Source organism: Pagrus major, chromosome 21 (assembly GCF_040436345.1).
Source record: "Pagrus major chromosome 21, Pma_NU_1.0".
Taxonomy (NCBI): Eukaryota; Metazoa; Chordata; class Actinopteri; order Spariformes; family Sparidae; genus Pagrus; species Pagrus major.
Genome location: NC_133235.1, coordinates 31,554,306 through 31,577,543, shown reverse-complemented (window position 1 = coordinate 31,577,543; position 23,238 = coordinate 31,554,306). Strand labels below are relative to the sequence as shown.

Genomic DNA, 23,238 nt, shown 5'->3' with positions numbered 1-23,238 from the left:
TATGTAATGTGAACATGATGGGACGTGTAATGTAGAAATGTCAGCATGATGTATGACACATACACATTTGAAGGTAACTGCTGTGTGGTTTGCAGGAATGTAAAATGCTCACATTTTATTCTGGCTGCTGAGCTGATTGTGGTGGAGATATGGGGTAAACATATATTTCATGACACAGATGAGGTCAAACCCTAAATATATTGTTTTTGTACTGTTTTCAGATTGAGTATGCAGTATATCCAAAAGGATTTACAAATAACCACATTTTATTTTATTTGTGTTTTTACAAAACGTTTTTAGAACCAGGGTTGTTGTATAAAAGTGCTGTATTAATGTAATAAACTCAAAACTTTTGAGTTTGAAAGAGGGAGAGGAGGATATGAAGAAGTGAAGAACACTGACAGGTGGAGCAACGCTGGAGGAGGAGAGCTTCAACGTCACATTTTCTATTTCCTCAAGTGAAGGTGAAAGTTGGAAAGTGGAAAGTTTTCAGAGCTGCAGTCAAGACAAGTGTCTCCGTCTTTCTCTGAAGGAAACTTCAACTGAATTCATCAGATTTTTCTCAACGACAGCAGAATCTCATCTAAACACTGGTGAGTACAAAACTAAAACACAGGAACTAAATATTTGGTCAAATTTAATTAAAATCTGAATTTTTTTACATGTAAACATTTTGACAGAAATGTGTAATTTGTAATAAGAACATGTACTTTTTGGGAGAAAACAAAGGTAGAAACTAAACCTCAGTGACTGCAGTCACAGCTTCAGTTTAAGTTGATTAACGGACTTTGTCCAACCAGTTTCCTGTTGTTCCTTTCTTGATTTAGTGTTAGTTTGTTATACCACATACATATATACATTCATACACACATGCACATGTGTATTTATTAACAATAACTGATATTAGAAACCTAAAATAATTAACTGAACTCTAACAGTGAAATCACTGCCTTGCTGACATTAACCAGACAACAACATACAGAAGAGCTTTGAACTGAGGAAACGCCCTGTGAGAGGGTTTCAATCATGAGTCTGATCTGCTGTGATCACATTAATGCATTAGTATATTCCAGCTGTAAATTATTCTGAAGTGCACTTTTATGTTTTGGAAAACTAAATTATAAACTATAAGTTCTGTTTTAATTAAACATACAAACATTTCAGCTAGTTTTTGTGCCGGAGTTTGTGATAAATCAAATTCTAAATTTTGACACCAATATTTTTATTTTTGTTATTGGTTATCGATCACCTTGATTATTAATAATCAGCATCAGCCCTGAACTAGATTTTTCTTAACAAAGATCTCGTCCAGACACCGGTGAGTACACTGTCCTGCAAAGCTAAAACACAGGGACTAGATATTTGGGCAGATTGTGTTAAAGCTGTGGAGTGAAGACTTTCAGCTGGTTCAGTTTCACCAAAAGATTGAACGCAGTTGGGAATGACTCAGCAGCTACTTCCTGTGAGGAGACGTCTTGTGTCAGCAGGTTCAGATATCAAGTACTTTGTGTATTTTAATATGTTGTCATGTTTATGAAGGTTTTGATCATGAGACTGATCTGTTGAATGTTGTCTCTCCTTTTCAGCCCACTGAGGCGAGGTCCAAACGTTTCTTGTGATGGAAATAAAGTCACTTCACTGAGGAGGAGGACTTCTTCCTGAACTTTATCCCCTGAGGTTTGTTAACAATGTATCTGATGGTTTAAAGACAATAATCACGTGTCTGCATGTACATTTAAACAACTATTGGTGGCTGATTTTCCACATGAACTGGTTTTGGGATGGGTTTTTTTACTGTCAAAGTGCAGTTGGTTTGACTTGAGCAGTAGCAGCAATCATTTACCACATGTGAAAGTAATTTGCGCGCGCATTTAAGTGATTTGCGCGCAAGTTTGTGAAATGGGAAGTACCGACGTCCGTTGCTGATGACAGCTGCAGCTGATCACAGCTGGATTAGCTGTCAGTTGGTTTTAACAGTTGTAGAGACGTCAGATAAATTAAGACAAAAATGCCATTATTTATATAGATATATAAATATTATATAGATGTGCCACGCATGTAATTACACGCAGCTCTTTGAAGGGAGAGATGCACTTGTATCATTTCTTAAAAAAAAGACATGATTTCTTATGCAGTTAGTACTCTGCGTTATTTCAGCTGCTGTCTGTGCCCTACGTTATAACCTATGCTGTCCTTCATACCTGTTTAAATATCTTTTGTCGGTTTTGCTGGTTGATTGCTTGATTTTTTTCAAAGGCTGATCTCTGTAGAAACTAACAGCTGGATCTGCATCTGCTTTGCTGTCTGGTTTTGTGGTTAGAGTTCAGTATCTGTCAGTGGACATGTCTGGACGTGATGCTCCTGCTGATATCCTGATTATTCATTTTCATACAAACAAAGCTTCTGTTAAACATATTAAACTTCTTCTGGATGTTTTTTTATGAACCAACAACCTTAAAGTTCAACCTGCATCTGTGATTTTCTCTCTGTTACTGTTTATCAAACAGCTGCACATTAATAACAAGCTGCAGTCTGTATTTTTACTGTGTCTTTGTACTGTGTACTCTGTCGGCTCAGAGGCACAGGAACCATTTCAACTTGGAAATGTGTTAATATATTGATTCATTATTGCATCTGTATTCAGTGATATTCTGATATTTTACAGTTTAAAAATAAACTTTATTGTTCAAAATGACAACAATAAACTTCACTTGGAATTGATAAGTATTAGTTACCATAAACATCTTTTTCTACGTTTTGTTCTGAAAAAGAAAAGAGTTTTCAGCACATATCAGACAACATACACACTGATACCAATATGTCTGTGGATCAGCCAATAGTAGACGATATTTTTGGATAACCGATACATCTGTTGGGCTCTACAGTATATCCACGACTTTAATATCTAACCCTCATCAAGTGCATTTTAATAAGGGGAAGCTATGATGTAAAGATGCACAAATGTTCAATATGAAATTTATGTAACTATACAAAAAATAGGAAACAAATAATAAGATCATATTAAACTGACACACATCTTCTGGTAGTGTGCAATCATGTTTTTCCAAGTGCTGTATCGTAGGCATCTATCAATTTCAATCAATTTATTGTTTAGAGTGCAAAATCACCATGGTACATGGTCTCAATACACTTTACAATAAAATCAAGTACAATAATAACAGACAATAAAACAATATTAAAACACCAAAGGAAAATGATAAAACAGTTAAAAATTAGTTTAAACCAAAATATTGAGTAAAAAGGTGTGTTTTAAGACGGGACTTAAAAATTGCAGTGGATGTAGCTTCTTTGATACCTAGTGGGAGGCCATTCCATAGAAAAGGAGCACGGTAGGCAAAGGCCCTGCCACCACCTGACTTTTTATTGATTGGTGGGATGACAAGGAGATTTGAACTAAGAGAACGAAGAGGACGTGGCGGAATGTAGGGAGAAAGTAGTTCAGTTAAATAAGATGGTGCAAGTCCATTTAAAGCCTTATAAGTTAAAAGAAGAACTTTAAAATCGGCTCTAGCCTGAATGGGCAGCCAATGTAGTGATGCCAGGACAGGAGTTATGTGACAGAACCTACTTGTTTTTGTTAAAAGTCTGGCGGCTGAATTTTGCACAAGCTGAAGGCTCCTAGTAGTACAGATGGGGAGGCCAGAAAAAAGGACATTACAGTAATCTAAACGGGAAGACACAAGGGCATGGAGAACCACCTCGGCGCTACGCCGGGACAGAGCAGGGCGGATTTTGGCAATGTTGCGCAGGTGAAAGAAAGCCGTCCTGGTGATTTCCTTGATATGAGTCTGGAAAGTCAGGGTCGGATCAAAAATAACACCTAGGTTTCTAATGTGCGTGCTTTCAGAGATTGAACAACCATCAATATTAAGACAAAGACTGTCAGAGAAGTACTTGTAGTTATTAGGCTTAATCACCAGCAAATCAGTCTTAGCAGTATTAAGCATGAGAAAGTTTTGACTCATCCAGATCTTGATTCGGCTTACACATGTTTCCAGATTTTGTATTTGAGAGGGGTCATTAGGCTGTAGTGGGATGTATAGCTGTGTGTCATCAGCATAGAAATGGAACTGTATACCATATTCGGCAATTATCCTACCCAGAGGGAGCATGTAAATGCAAAACAGCAGAGGCCCCAGGACAGACCCCTGGGGCACACCAGCGGTAACTGTAGAACATTCTGACAAAGAGTTATTGAAACTAACACATTGGGTTCTACTAGATAAGTAGGACTGGAACCATGAGAGCGCCAGCCCGTGAATACCAACGTAATGCTCCAGTCGGTGTAGAAGCACACAATGATCTACGGTATCGAAGGCCGAACTTAAATCAAGAATTAAAAGTATGGAGGCTGATCCAGAGTCAGCAGTGACAAGTAGGTCATTGACTACTCTAGTTAGGGCAGTCTCAGTAGAGTGGCAGGAGCGGAAACCAGACTGAAAATTGTCAAAAAGATTATTGGTAGAAAGGTGGACAGTCAGTTGATCAGCAACAATTCTCTCAAGTATTTTAGATAAGAAAGGGAGAGTGGAGACAGGTCGATAATTGGCAAGAACCAGTGGATCGCTATTGGGTTTCTTGAGGAGTGGTTTAATGATAGCAGATTTATAGGTTAAGGGGACACACCCCTCAGAGAGGGAAGTGTTCAAGATGGCACATATAGGGGCATTCAGAATAGGAAGGAGTTCCTTAAGGAGGTCAGAAGGGATGGGATCTAGTGAACACGTTGTTGGCTTTGAGGCGGCAACCATTGAGGCCAAGGTCTCAGCAGAAATGGGTTTGAACTGAGAGAGTGAGCTCGTGGACCAGGACACAGAGCACTGGCTGGACACGGTGCTAGAGAGCTGCTGGCTAATGATATTGTTCCTTAATTGGGAGATTTTGTCAGTGAAAAAAACTAGAAAATCATTAGCTGTGAAAGGAGAGCTCAGAACAGGTGAAGAGTGTGTAAGCCTGGCCACAGTATTAAACAGGACCCGATGATTGTTCTTCTTAGTTTCGATCAAATTGGAGAAATAAGAAGATCTGGCAGCAGAAAGTGCATGTTTATAATGTTTAAAGCTAAGAGTCCAGGCGAGGCGAGAGGACTCTGATTTACAGGTGCGCCATCTGTCTTCAAGTTTACGACAAGCCCGTTTTAAAGAGCGAGTGAGGTCGGAGAACCAAGGTGCAGATTTAGTTCGAGTGCCTCTACTAGTTCTGAGAGGAGCAAAGGACTCAAGCGTTTCTGACAGTGCACTGTTTAGGCCATCTGTAAGGTTGTTGACAGACATGGACGTGTTGGAAAGTGACTCCAGTTTATCGGGCAAATGATCAGCTAGAAGGGACTTAATATGGTTGTTAATGAAACGAAAAGAATGAGGGTTAGATTCAGAGCGAGTAGTCTTTGTATGCGTGAGAAGGTTAAAAAAGACACAAGAGTGATCCGAGACCGGGACCTGAAAAATAGAAGGGGGGCCAGCGGTAATATCCTTTGTACAGACTAGATCCAAAGTATTACCGAGATTATGAGTGGGGCCAGTGACATGTTGGATGAAGTTGAGACTCGAAAGAAGATCCAGAAATTCCGTTGCTTTGGGATCCAAAACATCATTAATGTGAAAATTCAGGTCACCGAGCAGAACTATTTTGTCATATTTAATCAGAGCGGTAGATAAAAATTCAGAGAACTCTGTTAAAAAAATGGGATTAAACCTGGGTGGTCTATAAATGAGTAATGCCAGGATATGTTGGCGGTTTCCAATAAGCATGGCCAGGTACTCAAAAGATGTAAAATCACCGAGTGAACATACTGTACAGGGAAATTGATTAGAGAAGATAACCGCAAGTCCCCCACCCGTTTTGTCTTTCCTAGCGGAGAATAAGAAGCTATAGTCAGGGGGAGATGCCTCAATAAGAACAGCACTGGCAGTGGAGGAAAGCCAACACTCAGTGAGGAAAAATAAATGCAAACCATAGTGAGTAATAAAATCATTAATATAAAATGTCTTGCTGGAGAGTGACCTAATGTTGAGTAAAGCACAACTGAGGTCGACAGGGGGAAGAGCTGGAGGGACAGGAACTGTTTTTATATTAATCAGGTTAGATGTGACCCTCCCACGAGTGTTGGAACGATTAACTTTACTGGGATCAGGGTTGCTGCCATGAGGACAGTGAGAGCGTTTTGACAGGATGCAACGCCTGTCAGTAACTCTAATAGGGATATGAGAGCAGATAGGAGTTGGATTTGACATTGGAAAAGAGGTATTAGCACCTGCTACAGGTTTTGCTGCTGCAAAAGAACTAGGTGGAGTAAGGGGGCCAGAAGCAGAGACAGTGCAGACACTAAAGATGACAGCAGGACCCGCACTATCAGAGACAGTGCTGTGACAGGAAGACAACGTGTGCAGGGTCTTGCTGGGAAAAGCATCATTTCAGGCTAAAAGCAATGAAGTTAATAAAATTGCTTGTTAATCTTTCAGACCCTTTCCTGTTCAAGTGTAAACCATCCAATTTGAAGAGATCACGTTCAGTCCAAAAATAGTCAAAATTGTTGATAAAACCCAGACCTGTTGCAGTGGTGAAGTTCTGCATCCACGTGTGCAGACTGAAAAGTCGACTAAAACGCTCTGAGCTTTTGAGCAGGGTGGGAATAGGGCCAGAGAGAACACACCTTTTCCCGAGGCTTTCAACAGTGTGAATCAGTGACTCAAGATCATGGTAAAGTTTGCAGGAGCGTCTGGACATGACGTCATTTGTGCCGGTGTGCAACAGAACAGTGTGAACAGACAGATGGAGATCAATGAGGACAGGTATCAGTTCTATGAAGTCAGTAGTAATCCCACCGGAGAGACAGTAAGTGATGGAGCCTGGGAGATGCACATTTCTGATGATAGAATCACCAATTATGAGGATTTCAGGAGGTTGATTCTTGCAGCCATTGTCATAGACCGACAATTTAGAGGACAGAGACAGATGGGAGATGCCAGGGGGATCCGGAACAGTAGAAGAGGGATTAGAGTCACCTGCGCAGATGACGTCATCATTGAGCGTCGAGGGGATCGGACCCACATTAGGCCGTGGAAACGATGGCTGCGGGGCAGGGAGAGGAGGCCAGATTTCTGAGAAGGATACCGATGAAGGGGATGAACACCTTGGACGTTTACCCTGGGACATCAGTGGGCTAGTTGGAGGGATGCGACGCTTTCTGTGTCGGGAGTTTGGCAGGACTGATTGCTCCGGAGCAGTGCGTGAGCATGTAGCCGGTAGCTCAGCTAACTTCTCCAGTGGGGTGAAGAAGTTGGACAACGGGATGGGATCGTCGTCACATTCTTCCATGTCAGGGGAAAACAAGGGGAGAGAGACCGGTCTCCCCTTCCTAACAACGGTCGCCCAGGAGGAAGAGGGAGCATCCGATGTGCGGTGGACAGCGTTGGCCGGGCTGGGACCATCCTGCTGCAGCGCTTCCACCCGGGCGAGGAGCGAGGATTGGCGCTGGAGGACATCGTCCAGGAGGGTCGCAATGGAGCGTAGCTCTGATCTCAAGCAGGACAGCTCATGATCCTCCGGGGTGAGTGGGGACATTCTTGGGTGGAGCAGATGGTGGCTGAGAAAAGAGAGAAAAAAGCTCCGGCAGCAACGGTGTTTGGAGTAGCCTATGCTTGTTTGCCTAGCGGCTAGCTGGATTGCTAGTGTAATGTTTACAGTGAAGACTTACACACGAGGACTCCAGATGGAGTCGACGGCGTTGAAGAGGCACATATAGCAGACTGTTTAGATGGTGAGAGGAGGCGAGACTTACCGGCACGGGCCCAAATACTGGGCCCGGTGAGGTGGTAGGGTGTCCGGTAAGCTAGTTGGTTGAATCTCACAGGCTCTTCAGTGCAGCACAGCAGTTTGTAAAATCCAAGATAAATCCTCGTTTCAATCCCAAAAGTTAAAAAGTACTTTCAAATACTTTCACTTTCTAGACGTGTTTCAGTTTGTTGAAGACGTTTCACCTCTCACCCAAGTTCAGTTCTTCAGTTCTAACTAACTGGAGGAGAGTTTGCTGGCTTTTAAACTGTGTGGGAGTGTCTTTAAACCTTGCAACACACTGAGGCAGAAACTTGTCCATCCTAAGGACAAAACACCCAGGCATAAACAGAGTAATGTAGTTTATGCTGTTCAATGCAGCAGGACTGCCCCTCCTGAAACAGCTGAAAGTGAACACCAAATGAAACAGTAAGCGTTTTTACACTGGACAGTCCTTTTTGCGGCTAGGTCTGCGAATTTAGACAGAGCGCGGCATATTGGGGGTCTGTTTTGGTCCGCCAATGTGACGCCTCGGAGGGTACACTTATTCCCGCCTCCATTGCTATGTAAATCCAAGGCGTCGATGTGCCGGCAATTGCGTGACTGGGCGGATGTGTCGATGACGTGCACTGTTGTGCGACCCACAGCTGGGAGGTTTAAAAGCAGGAAACAGCTGATCACAGCAGTCAGTCCATCACTTCATCCGCGGACGTCAAGATGAGCAACTGGGAAGCCGCTGAGATCCGGGAGATGCTAACCATCACAGCCGAGAGAATCGTCAATAACCAGATCACTCGTCACTGTTCACGCCCAACTTCATGCTTCACGTCACGTCACGTTTACACCGACCCCTGTGGCGGCTTTTTTGAAAAGACGGCAGATTGCAGCCCTTACCTGGCTGCAAATGTGGCACATTTCCTAACTAAAAGGGGCTCCTGAAACACAGCAGAGGTTTGAAAGAACAAACAGGACGAGAGAAACTAAAAGAGATTCAGTTAGAAGCTACAGAAGTACTGAGAGCTGACTTTTAAAAACGTCTCTCTCTCAGGTTTCCTGCTCAGACATGAGGTGAGTATTGGTTTGCAACACACACTCTGAGGGGGAGGTCACCGCAGGGTGCTTGGAGGCTGGGCAGGCCTGGTTTGACCCTTCATGGGAGTAGGACCGTTGTCACGATATACAGTATATTTAACAATAATAATGTTGAATTGACAGTTTTAAGGGTACTTTCCTTAGGACAGAACCCAAGACAAACAAGAAGGTTAATGATGGTTTATAAAATATGATTATGTATTGTCAGAATGAATAGGTGACAAACATTTTAGAGGTAGTATACTGAACTGAACATTGATTGAAGAAAATAAAAGGGTAAATGTTGAGGATGATTATGCTGCTGTATTCTTTGAATATTGCACATTCTTGAGCTTGCATGTAGTTGTTCAGTTCAGCTTTAATGCCTCCTGTTCTGTCAGACCTGATGTGGTTCGGACGTGCGAGCAGACCGCATATCAGTGGTGACATCTCTGAGCTGCTCCTCCAACTTTGCCCTACACTCTGCGTAGAGCTGATGTTTCAAACGTGCTTATAGGCTTCATATCTTTAGCGATACAGTACGTAACTGCGCTGGTTCTGTCTTTGTGTCGCTTCGGGTTCTTTTCATATGGGGTAATGTAGCACACTTGAACGAACCACAGTGCGCTTGGAGTTGTATGTTGTTTTATTTTCTTCTGCAAACATAACATAACGCAGCATTGTAAATCATGTGCTCCTCTCTGAGCTTCATCAGAACAACACAATGCATGTATTGACCTGCGCTGACTAAGAGCGACCCAAAACCACAAACTCTCTCTTGTGGTGAAACTCCGGAATTACAATGCCTAAATCTTTTCCTTTGAGTCACAATAATTAGTTGTAAATAGTAAATAATAAATAATAAATAAACAAATATGTAGGGGGGTGTCCTTTTTAAGCCACTGACCAGTGGCCTACTGGTAAGTTTGACCAGTAGCAGCAGTGGGGCTGGGCTGTTGGCTACTTGAGGGGAGGCTGACGCTAGCATGATAGCGCTAACTCATACTTTCGGAGTACTGTTTGGGACGGTACCTTTTGAGATGATGGAAGAGGTTGGTGGTGTTTCCAGTTCTGCTGAGGACTGGTCGCCGACACATTTTGCACCTAATGGTCGTCTGTCCTTTGTCAGACTTCAGGTAGCCAAACTATTTCCAAAAGTGGTATGACTTTTTTTCGGTACAATTTCTTCGCCTTCGCAGTTTCCTCGCTCTCGGTTTTGCCAGTCGGACCGCTCATCGTCTTGTGTCGGCTCGACACGCAGGTGGTCACCGTCATTCTGAGTTGTTGTGAGTGGGAGGGGCCGGAAACATGCATCAACCACATGCATCTGTTTCTCTGCTGTGCGATTGGCTGTTGATGTAGTGTTTTCTAGGTAAAGGAAAACACTCAAAAATTATTGTATCGAAAATAAATGTCATAAATTTATCATCATCGTGGAGAATTTTATCATGAAAATGATCAAGATCGTTTTATCGCCCAGCCCTAATCCACGTTTTATTTTTCCAATTGCTGACAAGAATACATTTATTTAAATGTATGCTACTTTGGCTCTGCTGCCGCCTCTGCTTCTGTCTGTAGTCACATTTAATGTCAATGTCCAATGATCTGTTTTACATTTCGACAAGCACGCCCAATTACACCGCTGATAATGCATGAATAATGCACTTTGTAACACTAGTAATAACGTTAGCCTGTCTGAAAGAGACAGCTCTCCTGTATGAGCTGGTGTTTTTACATGCTGGATGTAACGTTAGCTGATATTAGCCTTTGCTAATGTCGAGTCTCTTAGAGCTAATTTGACAGCGTTAGCGAACGTCAACAGGTTCATTAACTGGTCCATCATTTAGCCTTTTGATTAGCAAAACAATGAAAGGCTATTACATTATTTCTTGCACTGACCAGGGCTGGTCACACTCAGAATCAGCAGGTTAACTGTCCTGGAGCTATCTGACGCTTTCTTGAACGTCAGAGAGGTGCAGCTCTGCAGGATATTGTTGTTAAAGACTTTAGACATAATGAAACTGCATCTGAGGTCTCTGTTAATCCCAGTGGTCAAATAATTAAGTACATTTCCTTGAGTAGGCAACTGTACAGTACAATTTTGAGGTACCTGACTGGTACTGTAGTTGACTATTTGCATTTTCTGATACTTAATACTTCTACTCTCCTACATTATGGAGGCAAATACACTTTTTACTTTTTTACTAAATGTTTAATGAATTAAGTTACAAATTACTTCGCCAATTCAGATTAATTAATATGAAATAAAAATTAACAAATAAATTGGACTGTTATAGATTAAGCTATCCAGCAGTATAAAAGAAATTAATATGAGCTCTGTCTTAACCAGTTAAAGTGATGATCACATGAATGCATTAGTAATTATATTCTATTCTATTTTAATTAAACATATGCTTAAAGGCATGTCAGCTAGTCTTTGTGCTGGAGTTTGTGGTAAATCAAATTCTAAATTTTGACACCAAAATTTTTATTTTTATTGTAAATGCATATCAGTTATCGGTCACCTTGATTATTAATAATCAGTATCAGCCCTGAAAAAACCACATCGGTCGACCCCTACATTTCAGTGAATGGGCAGCACGTGGTGTATAATGGATTAGTGGGTTTTCTTTTTTTAAGTGCGCCTGGAGCCCGTTGTATCTGCCAGATATGATGCACGCATTGTCGTAACTTAGCCCACAGTTTAAGTCCAACCCCAAGTCTGACACCATTTTAATCACAGACTCAGCCACGCTTATACCTGTGTGGCTGTGGATGGACTGAAACCTGAGGAATCTCTCTACTACTCTGCTGTCTGCACTGACGAAGCAAGAGACAAACATGAGTTGATCTATTTGTGCTAAATCTGGCATTGAATGAACCATAACAGAGAAATATTTAGCACATCTGATTTCCTCTGCTGTCACTTGGTTAGTTTTCTCAACCATTAATGGAATAAATGTCCTCACATACAGTTGAAGATGAGTAGGAGGGCTTACCTCTACCCTCACTGCCATGCTTCTCAATGTGCTCCTTTAAAAAGAGGTCAGACTCTGCTGTCAGTGCAAACAGTCCACAATGTTCAGTGTGCACCTTCAGGGTTAAACGTAAAGGGACCCAAACTCAAGACACAAACAGGAAGGCAGGTAAACAAACAAAAGGTGAGCTCTATTAAGTAAAGCTGCAAACCAAAGTCCATCAAAAATACAAAGTCCAAGCACAAAGCTGGTGACAAAAGGTAACAAAACAGAAGGAGCAGGCAGGGCAAAAACCAATAACAAAGAACTGCAAAAATACAAAAACTAAAAAAAAGTACAAACAAAGGAAGCGCTGGAATAAGAGGCAGGAACATGAAGGACACAGGAGATACAGGACTGAACTGGACTGCATGACAAAACAGACAAACTGACCATGAGAGAGGGGAGGACAAGAACTTAGATACACAGAGGGTGGAAACAGGAAACAACTGACCCACGAACTCAAACCATGACAGCACCGACCCCAGCAGTTCATGTCCCCTCAGAATGGTGGTCCTCGCACTCCCAAAAATTTAATGACAGCGTCACATCTCAGGATCTCTCTAATACTGATGATCTGTCTCACACTGTTGTTATAAAATACCATTATAGCTGCTCTGAATTGTGTTATATGAAGCCTGTACATTAACTCAAACTGAAATGAGTGACAATGTGAGTGTCATTAGAAGTGATATAACCAAGTGTGTTTTAACATGACAGACTAATAACAGGTTAGGCAGGAGGAGAGTCAGAGAAGTGAACTAACGAGCTGTTGTTCATTTTGTCCAGTTCAGCCTGAGCGATGGACTCTGAAGCCAGCAGGACGATGGAGGTGTCGGCGCTCGGCCGACCTTTCAGCCTCGGGATGCTGTACGACTGCCGCAATGATTCACTCGTCCCTGGTAAGGATTCACATTTAAACATCATTAATGCATCAAAACCAGAAATTCAGTATTTAAAGTCATATTCAATATTTTCATCTCTAATCTTTTTACAACTTTCCAGCAGGGATCAAGCTCCTATCAGAGTCATGAAACCTTTCAATTTTTTCATGTCAGTTCGTTGGTTTGTTTGCAGTTTCTACTGAGTACAGTTTAATATAGATAAACAGGACTGTTGAGCCTTGACGGAGGTATGCACTCTACTGAGTGCCAGCTGTTTCTTGCTGCACCAGCAGGTGTTTTACTTTTGGTTTGTGAGAACAAACAGAGGGACAGATACACTGTGAGCATGAGAGCAAAGGCAGTCAGAGATTACATCTGAAAAACAGAACAACAACATCTGTGTCCTGACCCAACGTTCTGGATGTTCTGGTGCCGCAGAAGAAATAACCCAAACTAGAAAGGTGCTAAATAGAGCGCATACCTCCGCCAAGGCCCAACAGTCACCTTGAATTCAATCAAGCCTAATCCACATCAAACTCGATAGCTCTGTATTGAACTGAACTCACTCAAAGACACCAGCCACCTAAACACCTCTGATTTTATTCATCAAGATTCATGCATTATTTCCTGAGAAATTATGTCAAAAAACGCTCTGTCTGGCAATGTTGAAGAACTGAGAAGAACTTCCTGGATCGGTCCCTTTTATCTGGATCCGCACCAAAGCTTAATGGGGTCTGTTCTTGGTCGAGACTCATCCTCCATCCAAGTTTGGTGGAAATCTGTTCAGTAGTTTTGTGTAATCCTCCCGACAAACCAACAAACTGACACAGCTGAAACTATAACCTCCTTAGTGGAGGTAATAACTCGTACCTAATATGTTTGGCGTGCTCCCAGCTCACTTGGTGAACTTGACTTCTATCTGTCTGGTTCTGGAGGCTGAACTTGATTTTTGCCTCTTCTTTTTCAGGACTGACATTGTGGGACCGCAGTCACCTGGCAGAACATATTGGAGAAAAACCACAGAACTATAATGATTTTGAGATTGTTGCATCTGAATCAATTGAGGACAAATCTTCTGCACTTAATGTTGAAGCCTCTTTGAAGGCGAGTCTCTTGGGTGGACTGGTTGAGGTTGATGGATCAGCAAAATACCTGAACGACAGTAAGACTTCCAAGAATCAGGCCAGAGTAACACTGAAGTACAAAGCTACCACAAAGGTCCAAGAACTGTCAATGGATCATCTTGGAAGGGACAATGTGAAGCATCCACAAGTCTTTGATAAAGGGTTAGCTACACATGTAGTCACAGCTATTCTTTATGGAGCACAAGCCTTCTTTGTCTTTGACCGTGAGGTGTCAGAAGAGGACAATCATCAAGACATTGAGGGTAACTTGAAGTTGATGATCAAGAAAATTCCCTGTCTTGCTGTAGAGGGTGAAGGTTCACTGAAAATGGAAGACAAAGACAGAGAAAAGGTTGAGAAGTTCTCCTGCAGATTCTTTGGAGACTTTTCACTTCAGAAAACTCCGACGTCCTTTGACGATGCAATACAAGTCTACCAAAGTCTGCCAACATTGCTGGGAGCCAACGGAGAAAACGCCGTACCAATGAAGGTCTGGCTGTTGCCACTGACATGTTTAGATTCTTCTGCTGCTCAACTCGTCCGTCAGATAAGTTTAACATTAGTTAAAAAATTGCAGAGTGTCCTGGAGGACTTCAGTGAGCTGGAGATGAGGTGGAATGATGCACTGAAAACCACCACTGCACAGCAGTTCCCACAGACTGGCACAAAGATTAAAACCTTTAAAGAGATGTGCTCTGAATTCAAGCTGGATTTCCAACAAACCGTGGCAAAGAAACTTCCATCAATCCGAGGAGGAGGAGAAGAGGAGGCTGTGCTCGCAGAGATCCTGAAGAAGAGACATTCTTCTCCTTTCAACAGCAAAGACCTGAACAAGTGGATGGACTGTAAAGAGAGAGAAATTCACACCTTAAAGTCTTTCACCAACATGATGAAGAATACTAAGATTGTCTCATCTGAAACAGACCTGTACAAGGAAAGTCTCAGTGCAGAGCATGCTGTGTGTTTTGTCTTCACCTCACTGGGAAGTGATGAACCGTACCTCTCAACTTTATCAGAGTACTTAGAAGAAACAACCAAACCAGACGAAGCTCGAGGGTCACGTACTCATGATGTAGAGAAGGAACAATGGTACGCCTCAAGAGAAGTAAGAGATACAATCAGGAGGAAAGCAAAACTCTTCAGTGACTTCGCAGAGGCCAACAAGGAGAACAAGAACATTAAGTTCTTGACAGTTGGTTCAACAGATGAGACACAGAAAGGTTCAAGCATCTACCTTTATGAAGACGGCTTCTCTGTCACTGAGAACTTTGAGCCTCCTTCAAAGCCTGAAACAGTAACAGTCAGAGACATAAACCACAACAGTGTGACACTGAAGATTTCTTCAGCAAAGTTTGGAGCAGAGAACATCACCTCCTACTCTGTTGAGTACTGTGTCAGTGGACAGGATGGATGGAAAGAAAAGACAGCATCAGAAGCTGAAGACGTCACAGTGAGCGATCTGAGTCCAAACACAGAGTACAAGTTCAGATGCAGAGCAGTGACCTCAGTAGGTGTTGGACCAGCCAGTGAAGTCAGTGGATCCATTAAAACTTCACCTTGCAGCCCTCCTGGAAAACCTCAAGTTGAACCGAACTCAAGTGAGATATCAGTTAGCTGGGACAAACCTGCTGAACTTGGACACAACGTCCAGATCCTGAGCTACATCGTGGAGTACGCCAAGACAGGCAGCAGGGTGAGAGAGGAAGATCTCCAATGGAACCAAAAGATGTCAAAGACTGAAGAGACGATCATTTCAGGGCTTCAGTCAGAGACAGAATATGTCTTCAGGGTCAGATGTGATTGTGGTGAAGCTGGAAGAAGCAAAGAAAGCATCTCTTCTATCTTTGTTGTGGTCCTGAAAGAACGACTTGCTGATGCTGTTAGAAAACAAAGCAGACTGCTGAAACACCAGCCAGGTCGTCTCCCTGTTTATAAAGTTCCTCTGGAAGAAGAAGAGATGAGTGTTGCAGGCTGCAGGCGTTTCAGTTTTGGGAAAGAGTCCTTTAAACATAATCGCACCATCATGGTTCTCGGAGCAACTGGAGCTGGAAAATCAACTCTCATCAATGGGATGATCAATTACATTCTGGGTGTTGAATGGGAGGATTCATATCGGTTTAAATTAGTTGATGAGGATCCATCAAAATCACAAGCTCACAGCCAGACTTCTGAAGTCACTGTGTACAAGATCAACCACCAGCAGGGGTTTAAAATAGACCACTCACTGACCATTGTTGACACTCCAGGATTTGGAGATACAAGAGGCATAGAGAGAGACAAGGAGATCACAGAACAGCTGCGTAATCTCTTCACTGATCAGCGAGGTGTCAGTGAAGTTGACGCTGTGTGTTTCGTAGCTCAGGCTTCTTTAGCTCGACTCACCCCAAAACAGAAATATGTGTTTGACTTTGTGCTCTCAATCTTTGGCAAAGATGTGGCAGAAAACATCAGAGTGCTGGTGACATTTGCAGACGGCCAGCTTCCTCCAGTTCTAGAGGCGATCAAAGCTTCAGGTGTCCCATGTCCTAAAGCACAAGACGGGCTGCCACTTCACTTCACATTCAATAACTCAGCGTTGTTTGCAGACAACAGATCATCTGCAGCAGGAAGCATGATGGAGGAGGATGAAGATGAATCAGACAATGAAGAAAGCTTTGATCAGATGTTTTGGAACATGGGAACAAGAAGCATGAAGAGGTTCTTTGATGCTTTGAATGTGATAAAAACCAAAAGCTTGACACTGACAAAGGAGGTCCTCAGAGAAAGAAAGCAGCTCGAGAATTCAGTTGAAAATTTGCAGAAGCAGGTTAAACTTGGGTTAGCCAAGCTTGAGGAGATAAAAGAGACAAGTGAACAACTGAAAGAGCTCGAGGCAGAGATCAGCTGGAATGAGAACTTTGAGTTTTACATCACTGTCACAAAGCCTGTTCAAGGAGATATTTCTCGTACTGGGAATTACATGACCTTCTGTCAGCGGTGTCAACAGAACTGTCACTATCCCTGTTCAACACCCAATGATGCAAATAGAGCAGGCTGTGCTGCAATGGGATCAGATGGAAACTGTACTCAGTGTCCACGCAGATGTCACTGGAGTGTACATTATAATCAGAAGTATATATGGGAGTATAAGGAAGTTAAAGAAAAACAAACAATCAGAGAGCTGAAAGAAAAGTACGAACAAGCCTCAAAGGCTAAGACACCTGTTGAAGCAATGATTGCAACACTGAGGGCTGAATATGATCGTGTGCAGGCTGAGGTGATGAAACTGGTGGAGATCTCTGCTAAGTGTTTAAACAGACTCAAAGATATAGCACTGAAGCCAAATCCTCTCCCCGCTCCAGACTACATTGACCTGCTCATTGAGGGAGAGAAATCTGAGGGTCATCCAGGCTGGAAGCAACGAGTTCAGAGCCTGAACAAAATGAGAGGACAAGCAGAGTACATGGCTAAAGTAGAGAGAGGAGAGAAACTCCTCTAGAAAGAGCTCAAGCTGCTTCCCAGTCAGACAGAACTGGTCCTCAGGTCAACTCCATGAATGATCACATGGACAGAGATCTGATTTAAACATCACTGAAGTCTTTACAAGCTGAGACATTTCTTCAGTTTTAATGGAGCAACCTGATCAGTAGTTTGAAACCAGCTAGTAGTTAAAATAAAATCTCATGAAGAGCTTCACGTGTAAAAATCTGCTCCAATGCAACCTGATCATGAACGTTTGTATTTTTGTGTTTTTAACATAAATGTTTCAATGTGTTTCATTGTACCCAGTTTACATAGTTGAGTTCTGACTCTGGGTCATCAGCTTCCTGCTCATTTTAACATGTTTTATCTACTATTTTCTTTTTTTCTTGGAGATTTAGAAACTTTAAGACGATCTGAATAATGTTTAATGGCTCCTGATGCTGATGTGTACTGTGACATTTTATTGTCCTGTGGGCTCCCACTGAAAGATGGAGAAATCAATAATCAATAATGAATAAATGTGATTATTATAAGTGTTGTCTGTTGTCCTCTGATGTGTCAGTGTCGCCTTCTTTGTCTTCTGCAGCTTCATTTTCTCCTCCAGGACCTTTCAGCTCAGTGGTCACACTGCTGACATCACTTCAGTCCATACTACTGCAGTACATTTACTCCAGTACTGTACTTAAGAACAGTGTTGAGGTACTTTTACTTCACTTGAACATTTCCATCTGATGGTATATTATACGTTTATTTCACTACATGTCAGAAGGAAACTTTGTACTTGTGTTTTTTATTTCTCTACATTTATCTGACAGCAAACTAACACTGAACACAAACAAAGGTATTAAATTCTCCCTGTTAGAGATGAAACCAGCGGTTACCAACACTTGTGGCTGGTCGCATGTTGTCACGTGAAGTCTTTGACTTGTTATCAGTTCAACAAACAAACAATTTACAGCTGAATGTTCCAATATTTGACACAAAGTCAAAGATTTAAGAAAATAAAATGAGAAGTGAAAATAAATGTGTGCATCAGAACTGGTGACCCTTTAGAGGGGCCCGACCCAGAGGTTGGGAACCACTGGACTGAACTATGTAACTGTATATAAAGTACTTCAGACTTAGTGATGTAATGTAACTAAGTACATTCACTCAGGTACTGTACTTAAGTACAATTCAAGGTACTTTTTGCTGCTTCATACTTCCACTCCACCACATTTAGGAAGCAAATATTGGACTTTTTACTCCACTTAACTTTAGTTACTAGTTACTTTACAGATTACAAGTATCACAGTTTTAAATTAATTGATTTTCTCATCAATCAGATAAAAACAGTGATTGTGATGATCAGCTGACTCACAGTATTCAGTTTATACACACATGTTAATATATGGATCAGTTACTTTACTGATACTTTGATACTTAAGTACATTTAATATCAGATACTTTAAGACTTTTACTTGAGTATTTGACTTTTGGGTACTTCTTACAGCACTGTTCACCTGCAGCAGCTCTAATACTAATAATAATGATGATGATGATGATGTCACATAGAAACATATATCAGTCACCAGGAACATTTTCTGTGGAACGAGTACTTTTAATTTGATACTTTAAATGTATTTGAGTGAAAATACTTGATTACTTTGGCTCAAATGTACTGAGAGGAGCTGTAAGTGGCTCTGCAGCTGTTTAAATGCAACACTGATGCCTCTGTGTGACCACATGAACAGGTGAGAGCATCAGTGAGCAGATTGTGTCTGTATACTGATGATATTCACTCCTGATGTTTGTCACCAGGTCAGATTCTGACTCATCCAGGTCGAATAAATCATAAAGATAAATGTCTGTTTTATTTGACGGGCCCACCAGAACCAACAGAAAACAAAGTTTCTTGCTGTAAAAGAGATTGTGAATGCGAGGCTTTTACTTGTGATGGAGTATTTTCACATTATTGTTACTGAAGTGAAAGATCTGAGTTCTTCTTGAACAACATCGTAACTCAAGTGTCTGTGAACATTTAGTGAAACTGCTGCTGTGTTAGTTTCATCTGTTGCTGGCACATTCTGACTCTTCAGGCCCAGTCGTTGTCGTTCTCCATCCGTCCACCAGATGTCCTCAGACTTTTCCACCTGTCCCCGTCCCCCGACTCCCACGTCCACCTGCGTCAGCCCCGCAGTATCTACCTGGTCCATTTACACTCCTTCATACTAAACTGTCACTGCTGCTGAAGCCTTTATCCTTTAAACCACAAACCGACCAACAGAAGCAAATTAAAAATATTTGTCACATTATATAAATTAATTAATGCCTACATTGTTTTCTAATATTAGTGCAGATTCCTGGAAAATGTATTTATTTATTGAGCCTTTTTTCATTCTGCAGTACCTGTAGTAGGTAATCACTGCCTTAGTTTAGCGTGTTAGCATCCTAGCATTAGCTCATTAGCGGTGGTTGTCAGTTCTGTCCTCTGCCTCAGTTTATTTATTTGGATCACTAATGTTTTTACTGCAATATAATTAAACCGTTTTACCTTTAAAGGCTCCTCTGTATCCTCATGTCTTGGTTACGCTACGTGGACTATAACGGTGTGTCTTGCTCTGTAATTTGATGTGGACCTGGAGGAAGCTGCCTGACTGTATAAATATATTTAAAGAAATTAAAACTATCTGCGTTTTGGACACCATCATAGTTTCATGTATTGTAATGTGTGGTGCTGCTGCAGGACCAGTTCTCCTCCTCTGACCCTGCAGGACCAGTTAGCTGACATTGTTCTGACTGCAGGACTCGTATGGATCCTGGTGTTACACCTTCTTAGCACCAGTGGACCTCCTGATGTGACCTCTGACCTCCAGGACAAAGTCGCCCCTGTAATCCTCCAGGTGTCTCCGCATTAGTGGCATTCAGGTGACAATGGGATAATCGGACGCTGCTCGCCGCTGATCTGCAGGCTGAGACACAGACAGAGACAGAGACACAGACAGAGACAGAGACAGACAGACAGACAGACAGAGACACAGACAGAGACAGAGAGAGACAGACAGACAGACACAGACAGAGACACAGACAGACACAGACAGACAGAGACACAGACAGACAGAGAGAGACAGACAGAGAGACAGACAGACAGAGAGACAGAGACACAGGCAGACAGAGGAACAACAGTGTGATTCTGAGCCGTCGGCGGCGACAAAAGCTCCGTTGTTGAAGCTTCAACACGCTGATTCACCGGAGCGACAGCAGCTCAGCTGACAGAGGGAGCGCTTGTTTAATAACACACACTCCGTCCCACCGGGGTCCTCGAGAGCACGCACACACACACACACACACACACACACACACACACACACACACACACACACACACGCACGCACGCACGCACTTTATGTCAAGACACACTCTTGCACCATTATGATTCAGATACTACAATGCACAGACACTGTCCACTGTGTGTGTGTGTGTGTGTGTGTGTGTGTGTGTGTGGTGAGATGATGTAAACTAACACTATTAAAGGTGCAGTATGTAACTGGCAAAATACTCAAACAAATATTGGAAGCATATCACCAGAGTAACCGCTAACTGCTACTAACTGTAGCTGCCGTTAGCTACCATGCAGCCAGCGGTCACGTTGGGTTACTCTGTCTGCGCTGGGAGCTCGCTGGTTAGCACGCTACACGGCAAACAGACGTTTGACATTTATTTGACACCTTTGACACCATTTATAGCACGTTTAATAACAAATCAAAATGCAAAGTGCTTTACAAGTGATTGAAAACAAACAAACATGGGATGATAAGAAAACAGAAACAGGTTTAGAGACTAATAAAAAACAATTACAATAAAATTAAGATAAAAGACAAAAACAAGCAATGAAAATAACGACAAATATAAAATAAAATATTCCATGGTAAAGTTCAAATGTAATATCACTAACAAAAAAACCTCACAAACATAATTAAATAAGTATAAACATTAAAACCATTATTGAATAAGCAGACATGTCTATGCCCGTCCTGGAGCCTACAACAGCCAATGAGTGATCATGCAGAGAGGAGACCCGCTCTCTGTTCCCTCCCCTCTGTCCTGAGCCACTTACACGCCAGCCACAGAATGATTGACACATCGTGTAGCCAATGAGATTTCAAATACAACAATATTTAGTTTATATCCTTTTTTAAGGCCTCTTCTTGGAAACTGTTCAAGTTTATGTCGGTTTTTTTTCTAAAATTCCTTCAATTTTGCGTCCGAGTTGTAGCCGCAGGTGTTTCAGCAGAAACATCCCCGAGGCTTCAGACGCTGCCTGGCCAACATGTGGACGGCAGGATTTATCCGTCCATCTGCATCAGAACCTGCAGTGTGAACCGAGCCCGAGCGCTGCTGTCTGACACTGTAATGTGATTACTGCACATGTCATGTCAGTTTTCATCCCCATCTGGACAACATGCTCATAATTAATCTTGGCATAAATCTGGACTTTGGCAGCCGGAGTGTGACACACACACACACACACACACACACACACACACACACACAAGCACTTATGACACACACATAGCCATAGCGTAAACACACAAGTATGAGGCCTGAACACTCATAACTACACAAAAACATAAAAAAACATACACACTGTAATTCGCACACACTCCTACTACACACACACACACACACACACACACACACACACACAGACACACACACGGCTCAGACACTCATCAGCATTAATGCGGTCAGTCTGGCTCTTACTTGCATCACACAACATCACATTTACTGACAACATAAACACAAATAAGCTGAGTAATCCTGAGACAAAGTATTTTATCTGAAGTGATAGAAAGATGTTTTTAATCACTCACAGTGTTTCACCAACAATCATCTGAAGTGAAATCATGTGATGATGTTTCATGATTTTAAGTTTAGTCAGCAGGTTAATTCTGTGTTTGAACGATATAAACAGCTGGAAGAAGCTTCGTACTTTGAGAACAGACAGGAACATGTGAACTTCTGACTCTCAGCATTGAAGCTAATGAGCACGTTTCACATCATGTCAATGAATTTCCTCAGTAAAAGGCTGAAACTGAGCTCCTGCCGGCGAATGTGTCGTCAGGGTGGTTTAAAGAGGATACAGATTGAAACACACCTGAAAAAACAGAGGTGCTAATTCTTCATGCTGGTGTGATGAGAATAAGAGCAGGAGGGCGTCGTCACAACAAACTGCACAGAAATCAGAAACTGTGAAGAGTCCAGCTCTGTTTGGTGGACGAACGCTGATCTCTAGCCATCGTCTCCTCCTGATGATATAAAGTCAGGCTCAGCCATCGTCTCCTCCTGATGATATAAAGTCAGGCTCAGCCATCGTCTCCTCCTGATGATATAAAGTCAGGCTCAGCCATCATCTCCTCCTGATGATATAAAGTCAGGCTCAGCCATCGTCTCCTCCTGATGATATAAAGTCAGGCTCAGCCATCGTCTCCTCCTGATGATATAAAGTCAGGCTCAGCCATCGTCTCCTCCTGATGATATAAAGTCAGGCTCAGCCATCGTCTCCTCCTGATGATATAAAGTCAGGCTCAGCCATCATCTCCTCCTGATGATATAAAGTCAGGCTCAGTCATCATCTCCTCCTGATGATATAAAATCAGGCTCAGCCATCATCTCCTCCTGATGATATAAAGTCAGGCTCAGTAGCTCGTCTGCTGTATTTACAGTCTGCAGAAGAGAAGAGATCACAACCTGATCTGAACGAGTTATTTACACCCTCGCCGTGCGGTCGAGCTCGTGCACGCTAACACTTTTAATTTAGCAGCTCCAGTGAAGATTTCAGCTTAATAAAGGGTGTAAATGACGTCTTCTCAGATCAGTTTGGTTTCACGTATTAACAGCTGCAAA

General features: G+C 42.2%; 1 protein-coding gene across 3 annotated transcripts; it reads left to right on the top strand.

Annotated features, from left to right (window-relative positions):
* Positions 1 to 439: 439 nt before the first annotated feature.
* LOC141016574 (uncharacterized) lies at positions 440 to 17,885 on the top strand. Of its 3 annotated transcripts, none has more exons than XM_073491028.1 (4): positions 440 to 593; positions 1,587 to 1,677; positions 12,672 to 12,784; positions 13,734 to 17,885. In XM_073491028.1, exons 3-4 carry the CDS (start codon positions 12,685 to 12,687, stop codon positions 17,366 to 17,368), a joined length of 3,735 nt encoding a protein of 1,244 aa, XP_073347129.1. In that variant the 5' UTR covers positions 440 to 593; positions 1,587 to 1,677; positions 12,672 to 12,684; the 3' UTR covers positions 17,369 to 17,885. The 3 variants fall into 3 exon arrangements, with proteins under 3 accessions (XP_073347129.1, XP_073347130.1, XP_073347131.1); XM_073491029.1 differs by having other exon boundaries at positions 481 to 593; positions 1,587 to 1,719; positions 12,640 to 12,784; XM_073491030.1 differs by having other exon boundaries at positions 485 to 593; positions 12,677 to 12,784.
* Positions 17,886 to 23,238: the final 5,353 nt, after the last annotated feature.

Coding starts and splice junctions, on each gene's coding strand:
- LOC141016574 (XM_073491028.1), top strand. CDS start 12,685: ATGGACTCTGAAGCCAGCAGGACGATGGAGGTGTCGGCGCTCGGCCGA. Junction 12,785..13,733: donor CAATGATTCACTCGTCCCTG/GTAAGGATTCAC, acceptor CTTCTTTTTCAG/GACTGACATTGTGGGACCGC.